Here is a 26,241-nt window from a genome sequence, read left to right as displayed (position 1 = left end):
CTGACCAACGCAAACAGCTAGGCTTTGCGACTCCTGTTAACAGTATTTGGACAACAATGGAGTTGTATGATTTCTGGATGAGGTGTAATCTTGTGTTGGCTGGATGGGGTTACAACAACCTTTGAAATACTTTCAACCAAGAATGTCTTGTTGGTTTTCAATGAAATGACAAACATTTTGACAAAAGCTGCCGACTGGATTGGAAGCATCTGTATTAATGGAAACTGAAAGAGCAGTGATGCCAATAAACTAATCCAACACATTTCCTGCCAAAAGAAAAACAAAACATGTATGACACTCAGGACGTTCAACCATCACTTCCACTCCAACACGCAGACAGGCAGCTGAACGCAGGCGCTGAACGGAACATTAACGACTGTAAAACAAACACTTCGAAAATGTTCTTAACATCAGTCACTTACTTATGACTGAAACAAACAAAACATTCTTTATGTAATTCATTGTGACGTGGGTCACTATAAACAGGACATCTCATCCCTGCGATGAAACGTGGGTCACTATAAACAGGACATCTCATCCCTGCGATGAAACGTGGGTGACTATAAACAGAACTTCTCATCCCTGCGATGAAACGTGGGTCACTATAAACAGAACTTCTCATCCCTGGCCAGACAGGGGAGAGGAAAGGAATGCATGAAAAAAAAAAAAGGCTCAGTAAGTTTTTCTTTTTCCAGTTTCAATTGAATCCATTAAAAAAATGTGTCAAAAGATCTTTGAATTAAAAACGTTTGGCTCAAGAAGGTCGTCATTAAATGTGATGACATTTTAAAATCTTTTGCTAGAAAAAGATTATATTCAGTCGATACATAAACGGTTTGAGAGTGAAGTTTTATCGTTAGCATTTAGCAAGTTAAATTGTAGCTGCAACTTAGATTTTGAATTGATTGAATTGAAACTGAATTGACAACAGCCCTGGGCGTGGCGGCATATAATATAGCTTCACTGGTAAAAATATTAAAATACATTTCAAGGTCACGCATCAATTTGGGAGAGAGAGGGGGGGGGGCATTGGCATTAGGGGAAATGCTCTCCCCAGAGGAGCAGACAGAGAGGAACAAACTACCTATGGGTTCCAACTGCTTTTATTGTGTAGGAACCATGAGACCCAGTCTCCTCCAAGGCAGTCGTTTCGACCGGGTACCAGGTACCCAAGAGTTCTGACAGGGTTGGGGGACAAAGAGAGACCTGGGCAGGGAGAGTACTTTGTTATCGTTGATATTTGGGTCACGCCTTCATGGTCAACGTAAAATCTTAAGTAAAAAAAAAAAAAAGGGTCAAATATAAACATTTCTCTTTATAGTTCTTTACATTCTCAGGATGAAGTGGCTGTTGACTGGTAGAGGTGGATGTTGACGGGTGGAGGTGCCAAGTCTTCTCGACGGGTGGATGTCTCGTCTCATCTTCAACTGAAGACACGTACAAAGCTCTACAACTCTTTACCCCGGAGGCGAGTCCCTGCAGTCTGGGTGCGGCTGCTCAGGTCCGTGTGTCACGGCGGTCCACAGCTGCACTGAGACGTTCCACGGTCTTCAAGGCAGATCGGTCACTTGTGAAATAAGTAGATTGGCCTCTGAAAGCCTGTAATGGTTGAAAGAAAATAATGAATATGGATGATACATGAGGAACACGACCGGCGTGAATGTGCTCTGAAAGACGTTGTGGAACATTAACCCTTTCACTACCAGTACCACACTACAGAGGGTTAACCGTTTCACTACCACACCACAGAGGGTTAACACTTTCACTACCACACTACAGAGGGTTAACCCTTTCACTACCACTACAGAAGTTAACCCTTTCACTTAGGGCTGTCGCGTTATGACATTTTCTCACAGCGGTTGTGTGTGGCTAATCACCGTGGGATGCGGTGGTACCACACTTGTATTAAAAAAAAGAAAATATTTCATTTTTATTCTTTTTTATTTTATTATATTATAATGTTTTTTATATATAACTGTATATATATTTTTATTATTAAGACATGCGAGTTTACCCGCGATCGTGATTAGAAAAAAAATGCTAAGGTCGTAGGAGTCCCGAAACTATTTTAAACATGTTTGATAATCTATCCATTTGTCCCTCAACATTCTGAAATGTGATAAAAGTAGTAGGGTGTTGCCTGCTCCTTTAACACATTGTCTGCCAGGCATTGTGCCCATCTTTGTGCCCTCTCTGCCAGCGCTGTAAGCTCACCTTCTTTGCAGGGCTATAACTTTTTAAATATTATAGCTATATCGACATTACTATGGCCCATTCAACATCGGGTATCTATCGTTCCGGATGTGGGAACGTTATATTTTTCCATTCATACATTGTCGTGTTAGTACCCTCGTGAATATAAGTATGTTTTTAGAGTGTAAAGCAGTAATTCCTAAAACGCGAGTTATAGGCCCCGACGCATGATACATTATCGATTGGCGTTTTGTTCCTATACACGCTATATTAAAAAATTCAAATGTATATGATCGGTATACATTATGCTTCATCATGCGTGAAGGAAAGGGGGGGGGTCTTTTATAATTCCTTGATAGTCAGTAACGGCTTTTTTTAGTATGGGTTGATACCTTGATCAGATGGATTGCAGTGAAATAAATAAACAATCGAGCTGAAAATAACGTTAGATTCCTCTTACCGTTCGCCAATGAGTCTGGAGGAAAAAAAATCCAATTATTCGATGTCGATCTGCTAGATCCATTTTCTGTTTGTATGACTCAATAAACGCCGAAATCATCAAAGCGATCCAATGCACTCAAGTGTGTATCTAGACCCACGTTACAATATATCTCTGGTGGAGGAATTTCCCTGATGCACCGAGCGCCACTTCCGGTTTGGCGTGGAGTGTAACTCGCCCGAAAACCACCAGGCGGCGGTATTGAGGTGTTGCAATATCAGACCAGGGTCCAGCTGCGTCCCGGAGGGAAGCTGGATGAATTATGAATGCCATGGCGAAAAAATGAAATATTGATCCCAAAAACTAGTTCCCTCGTTGTTGGCACACAATGTCGGGCAATAACGAGTATACTCGTTGTTGGCGCACAATGTGTTACGAGTGATGCGTTGTGGGATAATAGGTCCACGCAAGCAGCGAATAGTCAGTGTCACACATCCCTTCTCCAACTCACGTTTGCAAACAAAGCTAACATTATCCAGTTGACATTACAGACCATAATAGCTATGAATGATAACGTTAGCTAACGTTAACGAAGTGAGAGTAGGGAAACGTTAATGTAATCCGAGTGTAGCAGGAACGGTAGAGAGAGGCAGCACTTAATTTGCGTGTAACGTTAGTCAATAACATTAAGAATAGAGAGCTGCAAACGGAAATTAATGCCCAGTCCTTGAGAGAGAACGGTTTCCTGGTCTACTGTCACCAGTGCACTTACAGTACAGAAGTCTGGCTAGTTATAACAAGCACGTTACATGACCGGCACTTCGGAGAACTTAGGAGAACGCTCCCCTGTACTCTACTGCGGTTCAGATTAATACAGGAAACGGTATACATTGGGGGCTCGAGTCCGGGATATGAAAATAAATCCTGATTTAATCTGTGAGTCGCGGTTGTCTGTTCTCCATCCGCGGGTGCCTTGATGACCTGCGGTATTGCAGTGATGCGGTTACCGCGACAGCCCTACTTTCACTACCACACTACAGAGGGTTAACCCTTTCACTACCACACTACAGAAGGTTAACCTTTCACTATCACACTACAGAAGGGTAACCTTTCACTAGCACACTACAGAAGTTAACCCTTTCCCTACAGGTTCATCTTTCACTACCACTACAGAAGGTTAACCTTTCACTACTCCGGAACTTCGCTCCATGAAGCAGACCGGCCGTCAACTAGAACGCCTCTATAAAAAAACCCGCCTCACCATCCACGCCGACCTCCACAAACAGCACGTCTCCTCCTACCGTGATGCACTCCAAGCTGCCAAATCTGCCCACTACTCCACCATCATCAACAGCAGCAACCGCAACCCCCGGACCCTCTTCTCCACTGTCAAGAAACTCCTACAACCCCCGGACAATAACTCACTCTCCTCCCCTGACCTCTGCAACTCGTTTCTCCTCTTCTTCAATAATAAAGTATCTTTAATCAACAGCTCACTGACTGCCCGCATCGCCAATTCCCCCACCCTCGCCCCCCCCACCAACATTTTTCCCCCACCTGACTCCATCCCTCCCACCCCTTTTACTGCCTTCGCCCCAGTTGACTCCTCCTTCATCATGGACCTCATGACTACCTCCAAGACCACTACCTGCTCCCTTGACCCCCTACCCACTACTCACCAAAGCCTGCCTCCCTGCTCTCATCCCCCACCTCACCGCCCTTTTCAACCAGTCACTATCCCTAGGCCACGTCCCCTCCCCCTACAAACTCGCCGCTGTCACCCCTGTCCTCAAAAAACCCACTCTTGACCCATCCAGCCTCTCCAACTACCGCCCCATATCCAATCTTCCTTTTTTCTCAAAAACACTGGAACGTATTGCTGCCTCCCAACTCCACTCCCATCTCCAGTCCAACACCCTCTATGAACCCCTTCAGTCTGGCTTCCGTCCCGCTCACAGCACCGAAACTGCACTGGTTAAAGTCATCAACGACCTCCTCATCTCCGCTGACTCCAGTGCCCTCAACATCCTGATCCTACTCGATCTCAGTGCAGCCTTTGACACAGTGTGTCACTCCATCCTCCTCCAAAGGCTGCACCAACTGGGTGTTGAGGGCACAGCACTTGGCTGGTTCTCCTCCTACCTCACAGACAGACACCAATTCATCTCCCTCTCCGGCCACACCTCCTCCCCCTCCCCAGTCACACAGGGGGTCCCCCAAGGCTCAGTCCTTGGCCCCCTGCTCTTCATCTGCTACATTCTCCCCCTTGGTCACATCATCCGCAAATTCCACCTCAACTTCCACTGTTACGCTGACGACACCCAAATCTACATCAGTACACAATCCCCCCACAGCCCACCCCTCAGTCACATCGAATCCTGCATTACCGAACTCCAAACTTGGATGACCCACGACTTCCTCAAACTGAACAGTGACAAGACTGAACTTCTCATCATTGGCACCAAAACCACCCTCACCAGACCCGGACCCATCACACTCACCATCAACGACTCCACCATCACCCCCTCCCCCCTAGTCCGCAACCTTGGTGTCCTCCTTGACCCCACCCTCTCATTTGACCCCCACGTCCGCTCCATCGTGAAAACATCCTACTTTCACCTCCGCAACATCGCAAAAATCCGTCACTGCCTCTCGCCCCCCGCTGCTGAATCCCTCATTCACGCCTTCATCTCCTCCCGCCTGGACTACTGCAACTCCCTCCTCACTGGTATCACCTCCCGCTCCCTCCATAAACTGCAAATGGTCCAAAATTCAGCCGCCCGCCTCCTCACTAACACCCGGTCCCGCGAACACATCACTCCTGTCCTCCACTCCCTCCACTGGCTCCCGATCAAACACTGCATTAACTTTAAAACACTACTCCTCACCTTCAAAGCCCTCCACAGCCTGCCCCCCCCCTACCTGACTGATCTCCTTCTCCCCTACCGCCCCACCCGTTCCCTCCGGTCCTCCTCCACTGCCTCCCTCACTGTCCCGACATCCAAGCTTAAAAACTTCGGAGATCGGGCCTTCTCTCGTACTGCACCCCGACTCTGGAACTCCGTCCCCCAGTCCATCAGAGACTCCCCTACACTCTCCACCTTCAAAGCTTGCCTCAAAACCCACCTGTTCTCCCTTGCCTTCAACCCCCCTCACCCCTAAACCCCCCCCTCCCCTCCAACCTGATTGATATGTCTCCAGTCTTTTTTTTGTGCCATCAGGCTGTCTCCCCCGTTCCCCCCATGGTCTCATGTTCCTTTTGTTTTTGTTTCTTTGTTGTTTTGTTTTTGTTTCTTTGCTTTCGTTTCTTTGTTTGTACCCCTGCTCCCGACTACTGTCAGCGACTTCGGGTTATTGAGAAGCGCTATATAAATTAAATGAATTATTATTATTATTATTATTACTACCACACAACAGAAGGTTAACCCTTTCACTACCACACTACAGAAGGTTAACCTTTCACTACCACACTACAGAAGGTTAACCTTTCACTACCACACTACAGAAGTTAACCCTTTCACTACCACACTACAGGTTAACCTTTCACTACCACTACAGAGGGTTAACCCTTTCACTACACAAGGTTAACCCTTTCACTACCATTACAGAGGGTTAACCCCTTCACTACCACTACAGAAGTTTAACCCTTTCACTACCACACTACAGACTGTTAACCCTTTCACTACCACACTACATACAGTTAACCCTTTCACTACCACACTAGAGGGGTAAACCCTTTCACTACCACACTACAGAATGTTAACCCTTTCACTACCACACAACAGAAGGTTAACCCTTTCACTACCAAACAACAGAAGGTTAACCCTTTCACTACAGAAGGTGAACCCTTTTACTACCACACTACAGAAGGTTAACCTTTCACTACCACACTACAGAAGGTTAACCTTTCACTGCCACACTACTTGTTTTATTGCACAATGTCGTTCTATTGGATTCTATTATATGTTATTACTATTGTATTATGCACATCGTTGCGGGCAAGACCACCCGCATTTCATTGTATACTTGTATGCTGTGACAAATAAAACTCTTGACTTGACTTGACTTGACTACAGACAGTTAACCTTTCACTACCACACAACGGAAGGTTAACCTTTTCACTACCACACTACAGAAGGTTAACCTTCACCTATAATCACAACCCTGTTTGGCTACACAATGTTGTTGTAACTAGAGATGTTCCGATACCATTCTTTCCTTTCCGATCCGATTCCGATACCTAAGCTTTGGGTATCGGCCGATACCGATACTTATCCGATACCAGTGCATACATTACATTTTTTTTTAAATATTATAAATTATATAAAAAAAAAAATTTATACAGCTACTGTTTTATATATACTGTTTTTTAGTAATAACTATAAAGTAATGGTATTTATTCAACAACAGGTGATTGTATAGATTAGTATTAGTATCAGTAATTGAAAACTATCTCAATGAGTTCACCCACGGAAAGGTTGTTGGCACATTAGTTCCACACGGACATTATTCGTTGCTGCACTTGCTTCCACAAGAAGGCTCCGTTTAGTACCAGAGGCTCTGTTGTTGTGATTTTTGCACAATAAATATTCAACATTCTCTTTTGAGACTCCGCCTCAGACTCTTATCATTTGGCACTAAAAGCTAAACATTGTCACCGATATGGCTGTCCGCAACATGTCATTAATTGTGTACGCGACGTGCAATTGTGCAATGACGACGTTAACGTGAGCTAGGTTAGCTAGCATGAGCTACCGGTATATGGAAAGACTGTAACGTTACTGGTGACATTGTGATTTTTTTTTTTTTTTTTTTTAAACTTTGGCCATTCCGCTGGCTCTTTTTTGCGTTTATCGCATTTTCTCTGGTCAAGAATGACCGACAGAAACAGGTTGAATGGGGGTACAGATGGGGGGAAGACACTCTGAGAAAGGCACGGCTGCAGTCCGGGAATCGAACTCGCTAAACCCCAGATCCGTGACGAGCACGGTTGTCCCCGGCGCCGAAATAGCGCTCGAGGTACGCAGTGAGCTACTGGAGCTCCCCCTGTGACATTGTGATTTAACTTGGAATACTTCTTTGCCAACTTTCTGTACTTTGCTTGCAGGTCTGCAGCCATTATTGCTGGATTATGAATAGCCCCAACTTTAGGTAACAAGGTAACGTTAAAGCTATAACACCAGCCACCAAGCGAACTCATCAGAGCTCCCCGTCAACAGCGCTCTGTCGGGAGGATGGCATTTTAAGAAATTATCTGCTCTGCTGTTAAAATGACAAATGGCAATTGACACTTTAATTCACGGTCGATTAAGCACACGTTTGTTTTATAATGCTCACTCAGCGAGTAGGGTATATCTGCAGAGCCACAGAGCCCAACGTCCGCAGTGTTGTTGTTAAATTACATCATATGGTATCGGAGCGCAACATTAGAGGGTACTCGCCGATACCGATACCAGCATTTTAGGCAGTATCGGCGGCATTTCAGATACTTGTATCGGTATCGGAACAACTCTAGTTGTAACTAAGGCTATGGTTAGACTAGTGTATTCCTGGCGTTTTTTTATACGTTTTTGACGACGTTTCATGTCCTATCTACACAGAAATGCGTTTTTTGGCGTTTTTTTGTGGATACGGCTGAAACGCAAAATTGTGTTTGCGTTTGGAGATACGCAAAAAAAACGCTTCGACAACAGCGTGTAGTCAGCACGCTAGCCGTTGTTGCGAAAACGCCCATGCGCAGTAGATACCATCTGCGTGCCCTTCCTGTGTACAGTGTGTGTGTTTGGGACAGAGCTCCGTGTCCCAAATAGCTTCAGCTACCATGTGTTGTCAAGTTATTGTTATAAGGACCCCAGTCCAAGCTACAACAGTCTGCATTCCCTTAACAATTGTTTGTATTGAGCCGTATTGTATTGTACCCATATGCAATATGTTAAATAAAGTTTACATCCATTCATTCTGCTAGCATTACCGATTGCATGAGCAGCTGGCTAACGTGAGCTATCAGGATTCAGACCCTGTTAGCTCAGAGTTCCTCTTTCAACTTAAGAAGCATTAAACAAAATGGCCCAGTCATCTATTCACCTTTGTTTAATACACACAGCGTTGTCTCTAATGTTATCTAACTACTGATAGCTCGCGATATCATCAGTTTTGATGCTGGCTAAGTAGCGTGAGCTAACGTTAGCTTCTAGCCACAATGCTATATTGTTATAATGGCATACTCCATTGATGTTAGCATGCAGCTAACAATGCTACAATGCTACCGATCGTTTTTTAGCCTAAACTATCCGCTCTTGGTGGTCACTTGTGTTGATGTTAGTTTTGTTTCATCAACAAATGACAGGCAGAACACACAGTGAATGTATCCGTTTTGTTTATTGCACTTTTATTAGGCTTTGCTGAAAAATTATTGCTGCATTGAGTAAAGCAAGATGGTGGCGCGGGATAGGCGCCTGCCTTATTGACATTTTCTTTTGCTGGAGCTTCCACCAGGAAGTGTATTGGCACATTCGTTCTGATTGGTTGAAATTGCCTTCATGTTTGCCACCTACTGCCACCTACTGCTTTGGCAGTGTACTACAGCAGTGTGCTTGGCTGACAAAAACGAAAAAAAAAACGAAAGTGTGACTCGAGGCGCATGACGTCGCGGCGATACGTATAAGAAAACAATACGAAGATGATACGAAAGGTGTAACCTCAGCCTAAGAGTCGCTGAAAACACAATGGCTTTCGTGCAGAGATCCCTTTCATGGACTTCTGTTATCAGTTTCACACATAGAACTAGGTTTCACACAAGCATGTCCTGGTTGATAAGATGACGGTGGCCTATAGGCAATAGAGAACATTAACACATTGACGACCACGGCTTGCAGTGTAATATATGGCTGGAGGACAACGCTTTGTCAACAAACCGATGTACTTTCTAACAGCTATATATATACTTTATAGTATTGCTATCTGTCCATTCTCATCGTCACTTGAGTGCATAAACCGTGCCTTCATAATGGCTTAAAGAAAATAAAAATCCATCGGTTGGTTGTCATTTTATAGCGCCGTGAATATAAGGTTTATCGCAGTTTTCGCCTAGTCTTTTTTCTGGGGAGCTAAATAATAGGCTAAAGGATAGTCACGTTATATCAAACGCCATTTCTGCTGTATATATACGAATGAAATAAAACAAACTGCGTAGCATCCGGACTATTACAGAGCATCTATGGATGAAATGGGGGCGGCGGGGGACGCCGATTACTATTATTGATTAGCAATACAGTGTGCGTTCAAGTAGCCATTTTCACTGATAGATCACGTTGCGTTTTAAAACAATGTCCAATCCAGCTGTAATTTGGGGGAATAGTATCCTACCGTCAGCCCATGTGATCGCCGGCAGCATTTCGTCATTAGTCATCGGAATCTGGTAGATCGATATGTCCATTGGTTGATCATAAATCCCATTATTCCAGGGTGAAATCTGCGTTCGGTAACGGGATCAAAGATGGGAGTATGTTCGGCTGGGACCGAGGCTCATATGAAACGCCCACAGACAGTAAAAACATTTTTTTTTCAATCGCCCTCAATGATACTGCAGTGGAGCGATGGCGCCCATAAGCGGATCTGGCCGGTATTGCATGTTTCGAAAATCAAATATGCGGGTAGGTCCTGCAAGTCGATCGGGGACGTTAATAGCTTTATTAATATGGAATAAAACAATAACAACTTGCCACGAGTTAAAGGTCCACAACGCATGGCACCGAAACACGAGTTAACTCGTGGCTGGTCCCTATAGTGTTAAATACTTAACCTTCAAACATAATAATAATAATAATAATAATAATAATAATAATAATAATAATAATAATAATAATAATAATAATAATAATAATAATAATAATAATAATAATAATAATAATAATAATAATAATACATCTATTTTATATAGCGCTTTTCCAGGTGCTCAAAGACGCTTTACATGGGCAGGAGAGACAAACTATGGCAAAACAAAAAAACAGAACAAAAATAATACATGACAAAAATAAAATAACACCGACAGAATTAGAGGTCAAAAGCAAGATTGAAAAGGTGAGTTTTGAGGGCTGATTTAAAAGATGTCAGGGTGTTTGCATCACGGATATGGCTGGGGAGGGCATTCCAGAGGGAGGGGGCAGCAGCAGCGAAGGCCCTGTCGCCCCAGGTCCGGAGCCTGGTCATGGGAGGTGTTAGGAGGTTGGCATCTGCAGACCTAAGGCGACGGGTGGGCGTGTGACGGTGGAGGAGGTCGGACAGGTAGGGAGGGGCAAGGTTGTTGAGGGCTTTGAATGTGATGAGTAGTATTTTAAAATGTATCCTGTCCGACCTCCTATCACCTCCCACGTATAAGACTGTTCTGACAGCACAATATTGATGTAAATAATTTTTTTTTTCATGCATAGGAATATCAACAGCAATAGGTTCACTATGGCATGTTGTAAACAGGGGCAGAGAGCTGTGTAGTATCACCCTCAACCTTTAACTTAATACTAATGTATTTCAATGGACAATGATAGAAATATATTCAAATAAAATACTTGTCATGGACCAATTTGAAAAATATTTTAACCAGACAAATCTGTTGAAGTCCGATATATTTTACTCTCTCCTGTCATACCGTCGGGTGAAGATAATTCAACAAGCTGTTCATTACCTCTAGCCGAACAGCTGGGCGTCCCGATCAGCTCGTAGCTGGCGAAGCCCACCTCACTCGTAAGGTATGTTGAGAAGTGGTCCGGTTTGAGGCGGATACTGTGGTAATTCCTGAAGGTATTTTCCTAGGAGGTGAGAGAGAAGACGGTAAGACATTCATCTCAGCCTTTCAAAATTCAGCTCTGGATTGCCCAACGCTAACGACCCCTGCTATCCAAAGCAACATTATGACCCCTGCTATCCAAAGCAACACTATGACCCCGCTATCCAAAGCAACACTATGACCCCGCTATCCAAAGCAACACTATGACCCTGCTATCCAAAGCAACACTATGACCCCCCTATCCAAAGCAACACTATGACCCTACTATCCAAAGCAACTCTATGACCCCCCTATCCAAAGCAACTCTATGACCCCCCTATCCAAAGCAACACTATGACCCTCCTATCACAAGCCACACTATGACCCTGCTATCCAAAGCAACACTATGACGGTGACCCCCTATCCAAATCAACACCATGACCCTGCTAGTGCTATCCAAAGCAACACAATGACCGCCCTATCCAAAGCAACACTATGACCCCCCTATCCAAAGCAACACTATGACCCGGGACCCTCTATCCAAAGCAACACTATGACCCCCCTATCCAAAGCAACACTATGACCCTGCTATCACAAGCCACACTATGGCCCTGCTATCACAAGCCACATCAATGACCCTCCCATCACAAGTAGGGTTGGGTACCTTTCACATTTGAACCGATACCTGTGAATCGATACCGGTACCCAACGGTACCTTTTTTTTGGTACTTTAGTCTCTAAAAATGTAATCTCCTACCTCAGTTAAAAAAAGAATAATCCAAACTTCAAATAATTTATTATCATTATTATTTATTTAGAACAATTTGTTAATATATACTGTATATAATATATAATATTGCAGCGAGCGTTGTCTGCCTCTAGCTTTGTAAAGTGTAACAACACTTGCGATCGTTTTCGGCTTGCCATTGCCCCGACTGCTTTGTTGTTGAATCAAGTAAAATCCTAGGTAAGCGTGTATTGTGTGCGTGAATGTTGATGTCAGGCACACTTCATAGGTTTCGTGGTAAACTTAAACGTTGACGTCATCATACTAAAAAAATTATTGTATTTTTTTGTACAGTACCAAAATGTGCCACCGGCGGATCTCACGTGAATCGGTACTCGGTAGTACTGACGTGATTCGGTCGGTACCCTTAATTCGGTTCGGTTCGGTACCCATCCCTAATCACAAGCCACACCAATGACTGCTCCGTCAGCTACTAAATGCTACAGTCTTTTTGATTGAGAGTAGCCAACATTAGCGACAACATTTGATTACTGACATTAGCTGTAATTTTTGGTCGCTCATGTTAGCTAACAGCCATGGATGTGCTTTTACATCGTAGACGAGGACGGCTGAACGACATCAGACATGGGGGACAGTACACCCCATATTTAACACTCCTACGCAGAGAGTTGGATGACGTTCCACTGTCAAACATCTCAAAGAGAAAGTAAACTAAATGCTGCTACTTGTGTTCCTATTCCTCCTATTATTTCTTCATCCCCAACATATTGAATACATAATAATATATGAATTGTTCCCCCAATCTTTATTTTGTCTACTTTATAGACGAGAACCAAATGAGTTGGAAAATGATTAAATAATTTCACTTAACCCTTTCACTGCCGCACTACCAAACGGTTAACCCTTTCACTGCAACAACACACAGAATGTTAACCCGTTCACTGCCAAACAGCAGGTTAACCATTTCACTGCCACACTACAGAAGGTTAACCCTTTACTATCACACTACCGACGATAACCCCCCCCCCTCCCCGCTCTACAGTAATAGGGACCCCCTCCCCCCCTCCCCGCCCAGCTCTTACGCTCAGCTTCTTCCTCTTCTGGTAGGAGTCCCAGGGCTGTGGCTCCAGGATGAACAGGCCCCCGGGGTTCAGGTGTCGGTAGACGCGCTGGAAGAGCCTCTTCAGGCCGCTGTCGCCCCAGTTCAGGTGGACCCACTTGGTGACGCTGAGGCACAGGATGACGTCGTACTCCGGCCGCTGCGTGAGCAGCAGGCGCTCGTTCTCCAGCACGTAGTTGGCCTGAAGAAGGAGGAGGTTTTAAAAGGCATGAAACGCCGGGCAGAATGCTATTGGATTCCACATATCTATGTGTTTCCTACCAAAACAGGAAGCTAGGGATTATGGATGTGCAAGACTGACCAAAAATCTTTTTCAAATAGTCTACAGACTGAATTTAAATTGAGTTTAAAATGTTCAGTTTCAGTTAAATTCAGTTATTCTTTTTAAAAGAATGGATCATTAAAATCAAAGGGTATTGCACATAAATAGGCACTTCAGATAATCCTTCAGAACGTATGTATTACTGGTATTTTTTAAATAATATGTATATTTTTGTATGTTTGATTTTACAAAATCCTCTAGGCTTCAAAACTTCTCCTACACAATAATATGGTTATTATGTATTTTTTGGAATTTTGTCTAACTCTTTGTGTTAATAAATAAATACAAACGTTGATTGGCTCAGCTGACCGACAATACATCAAAATGACACAATTCACCATCGTAGGCTAGCCTATAATAACAGCATTGCATTGGCCTATCAACCGGTTTTAATAAACAAACATAAACAGTAGCATGTGCATCTTTTAGATAAATTAGGCAATGAAAATTAGGCTGCCTCTAAATATAAAAATGAATTAAATAAGAAATGGTTTGCTTCACAAAAAAAAATTACAATAATTTTTTTTATTATATATTTTTCGACTCAGACATGAAAATCGAATGTGGAGACTGGCACGGCTATTCGAACATTTGAAAATTAGAACTCATCCCTACTAGGGATATTGATTGGCGTTTACAGTAGAGCTGAATGTGCATAATGGCCGACTCATTAGCTAGCAAGCTAATGTTAGCAATTAAGCCTCCAGTGAAATGCTTTCTAGAATGACATTTACGGCACATGGTAACTAAGCTAGTACTTGGCCTTAACCCTTTCACTGCCACACTACCAAACGGTTAACCCTTTCACTGCGACAATACACAGAAGGTTAACCCTTTCACTGCCACACGACAGCCGGTTAACCCTTTCACTGCCACACTACAGAAGTAGTCGGTAGTGTGATAGTAAAGGGTTAACCTTCTGTAGTGTGGCAGTGAAAGGGTTAACGTTCGGCGGCCACCACACGCGCGCACATCACAGCACTTTTGCCCTCGTCTGTCGGCCTAGCGCAGTAGCGCTGTATTTTTGCGATCAACCTACACACCCATTACGTGCTTCCAATCTCGGGTTACAAGGCCGAACAACCAACGAGCGTCGGTTTCGGACAAGTGACCACGTCTGGTTTTCGGCTGGCCGTGAACAGAGCAGTCACCTCTGACGGTGAAAATTATTGACCAGTTTTGTAGCCAATGAAATTCTGGAGCTAATGATATCTTACATGAGGGCTTATTCCTATGGTAAAGGAGACGGCTAAGTTGTTGTTTTGGAGAAGTTCTCACTCGCCGTCCATATGAATGAGCAGTCGGCCATTTTGGATGGTTTTTTACAGATACAAACATTACAAAAAAAACGTCTGTAAAACACACATTTTCCGTGGGATTGTTATCAACTTTAGACCTGTACTAGATAAGACTTCAGGCTATGGAACCGTTATGTTTTCCAGCTCCTACCTCTCAGCTGGAACTCAGAAACAGGCATTTGGCAACGAGTAAATAAACGTGAGTAAATAAATAGTTCTAACCTCTGTAACTCTATTTCATTAGCACTCAGAGTGATTCTTGTTGTTGTGGAAGAAAGTTCAGAATGTTTCCTTTCAAAGGAGACCAGACTCATGCATATAAGTGGTTAAAGAATAAATCGCAAAAAAATTATTTTGGGTATGCAATCGTTTTATGCAAAATGTGCCCTCAGCATAAGGGGTTAACTAAATTGAGCAAATGTTCGAAGGTTTGTAACGTTAGCTAGTAAGCTAACATTGAACATTTTCTCAATTTAGTTGTGACTCAGCACCTTGTTGTTTGAGAGTCCTGGGGAAAGTGCTGAAGCATTTCTGTTATGGGTGATAATAACCATATGATGCGTCTGGATAAAAAAGAATTCCAACTGAAATAAAAAAGATTTGTAAACTGAATGTGATACGACATGAGAACACAATGGACTTTATTCCCGTTACTGAAAAACCTGTAGGGGTGTAATGGTACACAAAAACCACAGTTTGGTACGGACCTCGGTTTTGAAGTCACGGTTCGGTACGTACCTCGGTTTTGAAGTCACGGTTCGGGTACGCACCTCGGTTTTGAAATCACGGTTCGGTACGGACCTCGGTTTTGAAGTCACGGTTCGGTACGCACCTCGGTTTTTAAGTCACGGTTCGGTACGGACCTCGGTTTTGAAATCACGGTTCGGTACAGACTTCGGTTTTGAAGTCACGGTTCGGTACGGACCTCGGTTTTGAAGTCACGGTTCGGTACGGACCTCGGTTTTGAAGTCACGGTTCGGGTTTTCGGTACAGTGGGGGAAAGTTTACATTTATTTATTTAACTTTCCATGTTCCACTCAGGGGTGATGCAGTAACTTTCCATGTTCCACTCAGGGGTGATGCAGTAACTTTCCATGTTCCACTCAGGGGTGATGCCGTAGCTGTTATGTAGGGCTGTCAACAAATATGATATATTCAAATTAATAATCGATTTGTTAAAAAAATTATATTAGATTGTGGGAACGTGGGCCTGAATGTGCTGCATGACGGATAGGAGACACGCAACGCCATTGAGCTGAAGAACATGCGACTACTAATAACAACAACCGGTCGTGAAGACGGTGATTTGCACTCTGAGCAATCTCAAGCCCCGGTTGGAAATACTTTGGATTTTAACTTGTGGAACCTCGAGACAGTTTTATGTAAGCTATGTAAACTACAGCTGGCCTACATTCTTTTTTATGCTAACGCTATTTTGAGAGTTCTAGCGTCAAGAATGTAAGTAGCCTACTTTTCTTTTTTAACACTTTATTGTAAATCATCCCTCAGGGTAAAACGTTATTGAATAGAGAAAGAAGCGTCATGCAGGTCCCGTTTCATGCCAAGAAAAAGATATCACTTCATGTTTATCACACCTTGTTCGGAGGCGCGTTGCTGTGTATGAATGACCGTTCTATATCATTAATTTGATCTCCGAGAGACAGCCCCTTCTCAATCTAGCACCAATTCCACCTGACACACTGAGAGAGAGGGTGTGTGTGTTCACCACACTATGAGGGGGCGACAGTGGCTCGGGAGGTAGAGCAGTCGTCTGGCAATCCGGAGGTTCCCGGTTCGATTCCCGCTCCTCCCGGGCAGCGTGTCGATGTGTCCTTGAGCAAGACACTTAACCCCTAATTGCTTCCGATGAGCAGGTTGGCACCTTGCATGGTTGCCTCCGCCGTCGGTGTGTGAATGTGTGAGTGAATGTGTAAAATGTGAGTAACAAATTGTAAAGCGCTTTGGATAAAAGCGCTATATAAAAAAGCAGCCATTTACCATTTATGAGGCTATGCTAAATTACAGGTAATCTCTCAGTGTTGTGCGTGGGCTGAACGAACAGCCGTCCCTTTGCGCAAGTTATATTTTGGGAACATGGGAAGGGATTGAACTTGGAGTTTTGAATAAAATTCTGCATGCAAAAAAAAGTTATGCACGTTGGTAACGTTGGAATGCACGACCGTTGCATTCGTTTGGTACACAGTGCGTACTGAATGGTTCAGTACGGATACGTGTACCGTTACACCCCTAAAAACCAGTACCCAAACAAAACCAGTGCCCAAACTAAACCAGTATGGCAAAAAAGAATAGAGAGAAACAAAACATCTGTCACAACTTTGTCCATCAACCATTAAGGTGCCTGGACTGTAAAAAAACGACCAAGGGAGAATAATTCAGCAGCTCTTTGCAGGCCAATCGGTGTTCTAAAGATAATGCTCTTTATTCAAACGATTACTCTTTTTAATTAATGTAACTGTATGAATATAAGAACATTATTTCTTAGAACATCCATGGGCCTCCAAAGAGCTGCCGACTTGTTGAGATGCTTCTCACCGTGATGAAGGAGACGTTGAGGGGGAACCGGCCACCAGGGGGTGCCGTGGGGGTTTCTGTGAGCAGAGGGGCTGCTATGGGCCCCCTGGTGATCTGTAGGGACATGGGGAACGGTAGACCGACATCCTCTGTGTGACCGCTAGAGACATCTCCAGCCTGATCAGGACCTCGCTCTCCTCGCCCTGCTCTGTCAGGACCTCGCTCTCCTCGCCCTGCTCTGTCAGGACCTCTCTCTTCTCGCCCTGCTCTGTCAGGAACGCTCTCTTCTCGCCCTGCTCTGTCAGGACCTCGCTCTCCTCGCCCTGCTCTGTCAGGAACACTCTCTTCTCGCCCTGCTCTGTCAGGACCTCTCTCTTCTCGCCCTGCTCTGTCAGGAACACTCTCTCCTCGCCCTGCTCTGTCAGGAACACTCTCTCCTCGCCCTGCTCTGTCAGACTCAGGACCTCTCTCTTCTCGCCCTGCTCTGTCAGGAACACTCTCTTCTCGCCCTGCTCTGTCAGGACCTCTCTCTTCTCGCCCTGCTCTGTCAGGAACAGTCTCTTCTCGCCCTGCTCTGTCAGGACCTCTCTCTTCTCGCCCTGCTCTGTCAGGAACAGTCTGTCCTTGCGTCGCTCTGTCCACCTTCGCGTTCTCAGCGCCGCTCTCACTGTGATCGTCTCCGACCTGCTCCTGCTGCACCGTCTGTGCCGCACCGCCCCGGAAAGGCTCACTCTTCATCTCTTCCTGCGTTGCACGTCTGGCCTCCTGGGTCTGCTGCTGCGACAGGTAATGCCTGATGTTCTTGCGCGCAGCCTTTATCAGCCTAGCGTCAATATCCAGGCCCAGTATGCGGGCAGGATGCAGCGTCTTGGCAATATAGAGCGTCAGGTGACCCGAGTTGCAGCCCAAGTCGAGCACCTCTTTACCCTGAAACCACTGCGGACGCAGCATGTGAACCCGAGGATCCTCGCTGGTCCCGGGGTTACGGTATCCATAGTACTGGCTGTAGTTTCCAAACTCAAACTGCTGACATTTGTGGTGACCATGTGACTGGTGCTGTTGGCCTCCAGGTCTGGGACCGCTCCTGGGCGTCTGGAAGGTGTCCGTGTGACGATCCTCAGATCCTGTCTTTCTGACCGGAGTGGATGGGAAAGCGTGGTGATCGGCCTTGCCGGTGTGGTGATCGGCCTTGCCGGTGTGGTGATCGGCCTTGCCGGCGTGGTGATCGGCCTTGCCGACGGGGTGATCGGCCTTGTCGGCGTGGTGATCGCCCTTCCCGGCGTGGCGCTTGCGCTTGCGTCTGTGCGAGTGTTTGCTCGGGCCGGCCGAGGCGGAGTCCTCCGTCCCTCCCGGCTGGAGAGCGGGTGCGGACGTCATCAAGCGCTCCTCGCAGCCGGAGGAGTTTGACTCCTTGTACTCATGGGAATCCAACGGGATCGTGGATCCTCTGGTTTCTCTAGGAACATCTGGGACTGAGGAAGACACACACAGATACGTTAAAGGTTATCTTGAACGTGTAGCATCTGGCTCTCGTGTTACGCGTAGTTTAACCTGTTAAGCATCGTGGACGGCCATTTTGGATAATCACGCTGAATTTTTACCGGTACACACATTACAAAAACCTTTGTGAAACACATTTTCTGTGTGATTTTTATAAACTTTGGACCAGTACTACATAAGACTTCAGGCTATTGAACCGTTATGTTTTCCGGCTCCTACCTCTCAGCTGGAACTTAAAAACAGGCATCTGGCAACAAGTAAACAGAAATGTGAGTACACAAAACTTTGACTTTAGTGTGTTCAAACCGGTTACTCTATTTCATTAGCACTCAAATAGCCCTTTCACACCAGCAGGGCTCCGGGTCAAGCTCCGGCTCCGTTCTGGAGCCTCTGTCTGAACTAGGGATGTCCGATATTATCGGCCTACCGATATTATCGGCCGATATCGGCATTAAAATGTGATATCGGAAAATATCGGTATCGGTTTTCAAATAAATAAATAAAAAATAAATAAATAAATAAAAATTTCCATTTCTATAGAAATGATGTTGGCATTAAAATGTGATATCGGTTGATATCGGTATCGGAAATTAAGAGTTGGACAATATCGGTATAGGTAAAAAAGCCAATATCGAGCATCCCTAGTCTGAACCTATACTATACCTAATACTAGGGATGCCCCGATCGATCGGCCACCGATCGTTATCGGCCGATACTCAGTATAAATATGCAATCTGTGAATTCCGATAATTAGTCATATTCGCCGATAGCGGAAACCGATCAAGCGAAGCTCTCACTCGCTGTCTGTCTCAGACACACACGACCTGCAAACTGCCGCTGCTCCTCCTCCCTAGCCCCGCCCGCCCCCGTGTAGAGTTTGTAAACAAAGAGGTGCGGCTCCTCTGCTCGAGTCTGTAGTGCACTGCATTCGACCTGCGCTAACGTTAGCTACCTAGCTATCGTTACTGTTTAAACAAAATTACCCAGTCAACTATTCACGTTTAGTAGGCATTGTCTAACGGTATTTAGCCGGCTAGCTACCGATAGCTCCTGATATCAACAAATGATCCAGAAAGTCTAGTAGTTCATGTTCATACCTCAGTTAGCTTGCGTTAGCTGACGTTCGTTTACTGTTCAAAACTAAATGTCCCATTGAACTAAAGTTCTGTCTTAACGTCATCTAGCCGGCTAGCAGTAGCTACAGATAGCTCTTGATATCAATGTCTTATAACATTGATTTAATGCGTATTCGAGCTGAGGGCTTGCTGAATGTGAAATGACCAAAGCACTTAACACACAGAGTACACACAGACAGTGGAGCTGTTTGCAGATAGTGAGCATTTTGACTTGTTGCGTGGTGGCGATGTCTCGCAGATAATACAAGTACAAGTCTAATTATATAATATGTATATTTTATTAAAAAAAAAAAAAAAAAAAATTATATAAAATAATTTTTAATTTCTTTTTAATCAAAAACAATCGGTATCGGCCGATATGGCTCACGACGATCGGTGATCGGTATCGGTGGCAAAAAACGTGATCGGGGCATCCCTACCTAATACCTATACTAACTAACTATACTATAATACCCAATAAAACAAGTCATTAAAATAATAGAAGCCTACTTTGCTGGAACGATTAATTTTGCACGTATACAGGCTCATCGGCACTGTTGCATTTATTGCTTCTCCGAGATGCACAGAACGTACAGCCAGGCGGTCCGAGAGACGCGGTGAGACAGACTGAGGTCTGAGCGTTGGAACGATGCCACGTTACTAGATAGACTCGCCCTCAAAAGAAAATACCCCCACAGTGAAAAGTCAGCTATGAAAACAACCCGTCAGTCAGATGAAACAGACATACCTGGCGGCAACGTGGACATGTTAGCTTTCGCTTCACTCTTGGCTGATTCTGAGAGGCCTGGATGCGTGGCTGAAGTTCCATCACCTCCTCCTGTTGCTCCTACTCCTCCTGTTGCTCCTCCTGTTGCTCCTGTTGCTCCTACTCCTCCTGCTCCTTCTCCTGTTGCTCCTCCTCCTGCTGTTGCTGCTCCTTTTCCTACTCCTGCTCCTCCTCCTACTACTGTTGCTCCTCCTCCTCCTCCTGCTGTTGCTCCTCCTCCTCCTCCTGCTGCTGTTGCTCCTCCTCCTCCTCCTGCTGCTGTTGCTCCTCCTCCTCCTCCTGCTCCTCCTCCTCCTCCTGCTCCTCCTCCTCCTCCTCCTCCTCCTCCTCCTCCATGGTGTCTGTTCCGGTGCCTCTTCTTCTTGAAGGGCGACATCACGAGGCCACTGTTGAGGTTGAGGGGGTCGGTGATGTCCCGCGGGATGATGATCTCGACGGGGTCACGGCTCTTGGGCGGCAGCGGGGAGGACTTGGGCGTCTCGGCGTTCAGTGCCCGGTTCACCTCCTCGTCCAGCAGGCTGTTGAGGTTCAGCGGGTCGCAGATGTTACCGCCCAGGAAGAAGTTGGTGGGCAGGACCGAGTCGCTCTCCGAGTTGGCCCTGCGTCTCCGCTTGCCGGACGGCGGATGCTTGAACCCCGGGACCATGCTGTTGCGCCGCTTGGGCGGCCTCTGCTGCTGCTGCTGCTGCTTGGTGTGGTGCAGCCACCTCCTGCGGCCCGCCTGGTTCTCGCCGCCGCGGCCCTTCTGACCGGTGCTCTCGCGGGGGTCCGTCGAGGCGGCGTGGTTGGTTTTGGCCGGCTCGGGACCGGTGGCCGCCGCGTCAGAGAGGGCCAGCGTGACCTCGGTCACTGTGGGGACGTCTCCAGTGCATTCTGACAGCAGAGATGGGTGAGCGTTTGCCCCCGAACAGCCGGTTCTGTTCACAGACATCCCACCATGTTCTGATGCCGACACAGACATGGAAGCCCCTGTGTATCTGAAACACAAAACAATGGTGAAGCCATGAGTCTATTGAACCTATACATGAATACTTACTATCATAGTGTCTTGTTTACAATATCCTTTCTGTATATATCCACATCTGCGGGTATATACCTGCAAAATCCTTTTTAACATATCTGTATTCTGTAGATACTATTATCTATACATATCACTTACCTACTCTTACTAGTTACGCTGCTGGCCAGTATGACTTACCATAGTGTCTTTATACCTGTATCACTGTACATATTAATACTACAACTCTGTACATACATCCGATTACCACTATTATTAATCAGTACTAATTTATATATTGTATATCCAGTTTAATCTCCTGTACATTGTATATTACTGTTGCACTTTGCTGTTACATTGCACTCTGGTTGGATGTCAAACTTATTTTCGTTGTACTGTACTTGTGTTGTATGATGATGACAATACATTTGAATCTAATCTAAACTGATTGATTGATTGAAATTTGTATTAACAGATTGCAGAATGGGTACAATACAGTACGGCTCAATACACACAATTGTTAAGGGGATGCAGACCAGAGAAAGACTTTCGTCTTGTTTACACCAGGGTCCCCCATTTTCAATTCATCATAACATACATGACATACAGATAGACAGTACTGCCACATCTATACATTTATTACATTATGATACAAGTTATACAATAATACACATATAGTATATATATATTATACGCACGAGAAAGGTGTGGCGACGTTGCAGCTTAACCTACCAACGTAGCTAGGTAACGTTAACCAGATCACCAACAACACTAGCAGCCCCCCCCCCCCCCCCACCTCCAATGTACAGTCCCCCCCCCCCCCCCCCCCCCACCCAACCAACCCCACCCCACCTACCCAACCTACCCAACCTCCTACAATGTACAGTTTCTACGTCAAATGTATATACACTCTTTTCTGGACACTTTTTGTATCACAAACAGTACTGTATTTGCAAATCTGGTATGTCATAAATGTATAGATGTAGCAGTACTGTCTATCTGTATGTTGTGTATGTCATGTGGAAAATTCATCATAACATATATGACGTAAACTCCATGATCAAAACTGCAAAAAAGAATTTCATCAATGACAAAACTGAGGAAAACAAAAACAAACCACGTGAACTTTGGAAATTACTCAATAATCAACTAGGATGCAGTAAAAAACTTAAAACCAGATTCTCAAACATAAACATAAAAACGGACAACACGCTCATCACAGACAAGCTGGATGTAGCCAATTACTTAAACATTTTCTTCACAAACATAGCCACAACACTGGTAAACAAACTACCCTCCCACTCAGGGCTTTATGGGGTAGAACACATAGTAGCTTACTACAAAAACCTAGGGGTCCGCAAGGACGACTTCAAGCTGGAAATGGTAACAACAGATGAGGTACTCAATAAACTGAGCGCCCTCCAACCTAACAAGGCCACTGGCCATGACAACATCCCCTCCAAATTCCTCAGAGACTCAGCAGCCGCCATCACACCAATCATCACACACATAATAAACCTCTCCATAAAACAGGGACACGTCCCCAAGGACTTCAAAATTGCGAGGGTGACCCCTCTGCACAAAAAGGGCAGCAAATTAGACCCAGGCAACTACCGCCCTGTTTCTATTCTCACCTCCATCTCGAAAGTCATGGAAAAAATAGTCTACGAACAGGTCGAAAAGTACCTAGCGGAAAAAAATCTAATCTACGAATTCCAATCTGGCTTCAGAACATCCCACTCCACTGACACATGCCTTCTCTATTTGAATGACCACATCAAACAAGAGGTGGACGCAGGCAAATACTGCGGCATGGTCATGCTGGACCTACAAAAGGCCTTTGACACGGTCAATCACTCCATTCTGATAGACTATAGCAATTGGTTTTGATAGTCTATCAGTGAGCTGGATGCAATCCTACCTTGAGGGGAGGGAACAGATGGTGGAGGTAAACGGTACCCTATCCCCCCCCCTCACAGTGAGCTGTGGTGTTCCACAAGGAAGCATACTAGGACCGCTACTGTTCCTAATTTATGCAAATGACATGTCGTCAGCTTGTGACTGCAACTTGTTCCTGTTTGCGGACGACTCAGCCCTGCTGGTCTCTGACAAGAACAAGTTACAGGTTGAAAAAACCCTCAGCTCGGAACTAGGCAGAATCTGCATATGGCTCGCTGATAACAAACTATCATTACACATGGGCAAAACAGAGTCCATTCTCTTCGGTTCAAATAACAAACTCAGCAAGACCGACGGCTTCTCAGTTACAGTGGGGGACAATATTGTCACAAGGAAAGATGAAATTACCTACCTGGGTTCCATCCTAGAGGCTAATCTCTCCTGTGACAAAATGGCATCCAATGTAATAAAAAAAGTCAACCAACGAACTCGATTCTTGTACCGGATCTCCTCTCTGGTAAACAAGAACACCCTGAAGACTCTGGCAGGAGCACTCATTCAGGGGTACTACGACTATGCTTGCACCTCATGGTACCAAAGCACCTCAAAGGCGCTAAAAACAAAATTACAAACATCTCAAAACAAACTGGTCAGACTACTGCTTGACCTTACTCCTAGAACCCACCTCACCCCTGCCCACTTTGACAACCTAGGATGGCTTAGAGTAGACGACAGAGTACAACAACTTGCAATGGGCCTGGTCTACAAGATACACTACACGACCAAGGTACCCATGTACATGTCAAAATACTTCCCAAAGGTCAGTGAATACCACGATCACAACACCAGAGGGAGCTCCACAAATCATGTTAAACCCAGATTCGGCTCAAATAAGGGACTAAACACGTTTCGCAATTATGCCACATCAATGTGGAACGCCCTACCCAAAGCTGTAAAGGAATGTGGATCACTACCCACTTTCAAAACCTCTCTCAAGGGACACCTACGGGAGACTGCAATTCAACACTGGCCCCTGTAAATATCCTAACCCAACCCCCTCCAATGTACAGTCATTTACCTAGTATGGTTGTCAATAGTTCAATGTACAATTGTGTTTGTTTGTACAGTGTCTCCTCCCCCCCCCCCCTCAATGTACAGTGTTACTTGTTTATACAGTGTGCCCCCCGGCCCCCCCCCCCCCCAACCACCTCCAATGTAAATTACCCAGTATGGTTGTCAATATCCCAATGTACCCAACCCCCCCCACCCAACCTCCTCCAATGTACAGTTTCTACGTCAAATGTATATACTCCCTTTTCTTGACTCCTTCTGTATCACAAACAGTACTGTATTTGCAAATCTGGTATGTCATAAATGTATAGATGTAGCAGTACTGACTATCTGTATGTCATGTATGTCATATATGTCTATATGAATTGAAAATGGGGGACCCTGATGGAAACAAGACAAACGTCTTTCTCAGGTCTGCATCCCCTTAACAATTGTATGTATTGAGCCGTACTGTATTGTACCCATTCTGCAATCTGTTAAATAAAGTTTTCATTCATTCATTCATTCATTCATTCACATACACGACATACAGATAGACAGTACTGCTACATCTGATGCTACATCTGACCCTGATGTAAACAAGACGAAAGTCTTTATCTGGTCTGCATCCCCTTGACAATTGTATGTATTGAGCTGTACACTGTACCCATTCTGCAATCTGTTAATAAAGTTTTCAATCAATCAATCAAACTCGAGAAGGAGGAACGTTGACTGAACGTTGAGCTCCACTCAGTCCAAGGAGTAGGGGATATCTGCAGAGCCACAAGCCCAACGCCTGGGCGGGGCTTCTGGGCTTGTACTCGGTTTGAGGCGGGACTTCGGGGCTTGTACTCGGTTTTACTGTGAGTACAAGCCCCGAAGTCCTGCCTCAAACCGAGTACAAGCCCCGAAGCCCCGCCCAGGCGTTGGGCTTGCGGCTCTGCAGATATCCTCTATTGCGTCCAAGCAGCGGGACTAGCTATAAGTGTTAGCCAGCGAGCTAACGGTAACTTACCACAACATTACGCGATATATGCGACGTGACCACGACTACCCGCTGACGTACATGGAGTGTATCGTCACCGTCCAAATAACGGTTAACAGTTTCAACTGTGTTCCCAACGGACTGTCACTGTCTCTCTCTTCCTCTCCCTCTCTCTCTTTCCCTCTCCCTCCCTCCCTCCCTCTCTCCAGCTAGCCGTTAGCCTCGCTAGCATCGTTAGCTCGGTGTGTCTCTATAGGCTGTTTAACAGCTAAGCTGTAGTCGTGTTTTCTTCCTAATGATATGTATCAATGGCGCAGAGTGTCTCACGACAAATGTCTCTCGGCGAATAACTCACGGTGTGTGTCTTCCTGGACCGTGAACGGCTTCTTGTTGTCCTCAAACTGTGTCTTGTTGTCCACTTGCTCTGCTTCTGCCCTGCGTGTCTGTTATTGACGGACAGTAGGCTGACTGTGAGAGGCGCGTGTCGCCGTCTCG

The 26,241-nt window shown here is 45.2% G+C and overlaps 1 protein-coding gene and 1 pseudogene across 2 annotated transcripts in view; one reads left to right on the top strand and one right to left on the bottom strand.

Moving 5' to 3' along the window:
- Positions 1-204: 204 nt before the first annotated feature.
- mepcea (methylphosphate capping enzyme a) lies at positions 205-26,241 on the bottom strand. Its single transcript, XM_084320547.1, has 7 exons — positions 26,102-26,241; positions 21,132-21,792; positions 20,777-21,026; positions 17,435-18,885; positions 13,224-13,442; positions 11,313-11,436; positions 205-1,599 (listed from the first exon to the last, which is right to left on the bottom strand). Exons 2-7 carry the CDS (start codon positions 21,774-21,776, stop codon positions 1,565-1,567), a joined length of 2,724 nt encoding a protein of 907 aa, XP_084176673.1. The 5' UTR covers positions 21,777-21,792; positions 26,102-26,241; the 3' UTR covers positions 205-1,564.
- Positions 21,062-26,241, top strand: part of LOC311233335 (sodium/calcium exchanger 1-like) — a 194,989-nt pseudogene continuing 189,809 nt past the window's right edge. The window contains exon 1 of the transcript in view: positions 21,062-21,152. The product of the transcript in view is annotated as a sodium/calcium exchanger 1-like (transcript). The remainder of the gene's footprint in view (positions 21,153-26,241) is intronic.

The sequence above is a fragment of the Notolepis coatsorum genome (genome assembly GCF_963971535.1).
Source record: "Notolepis coatsorum genome assembly, chromosome: 8".
NCBI classification, from domain to species: Eukaryota; Metazoa; Chordata; class Actinopteri; order Aulopiformes; family Paralepididae; genus Notolepis; species Notolepis coatsorum.
The sequence above is the reverse complement of the archived record's forward strand: the minus strand, read 5'-3'. Positions and strand labels throughout refer to the sequence as shown.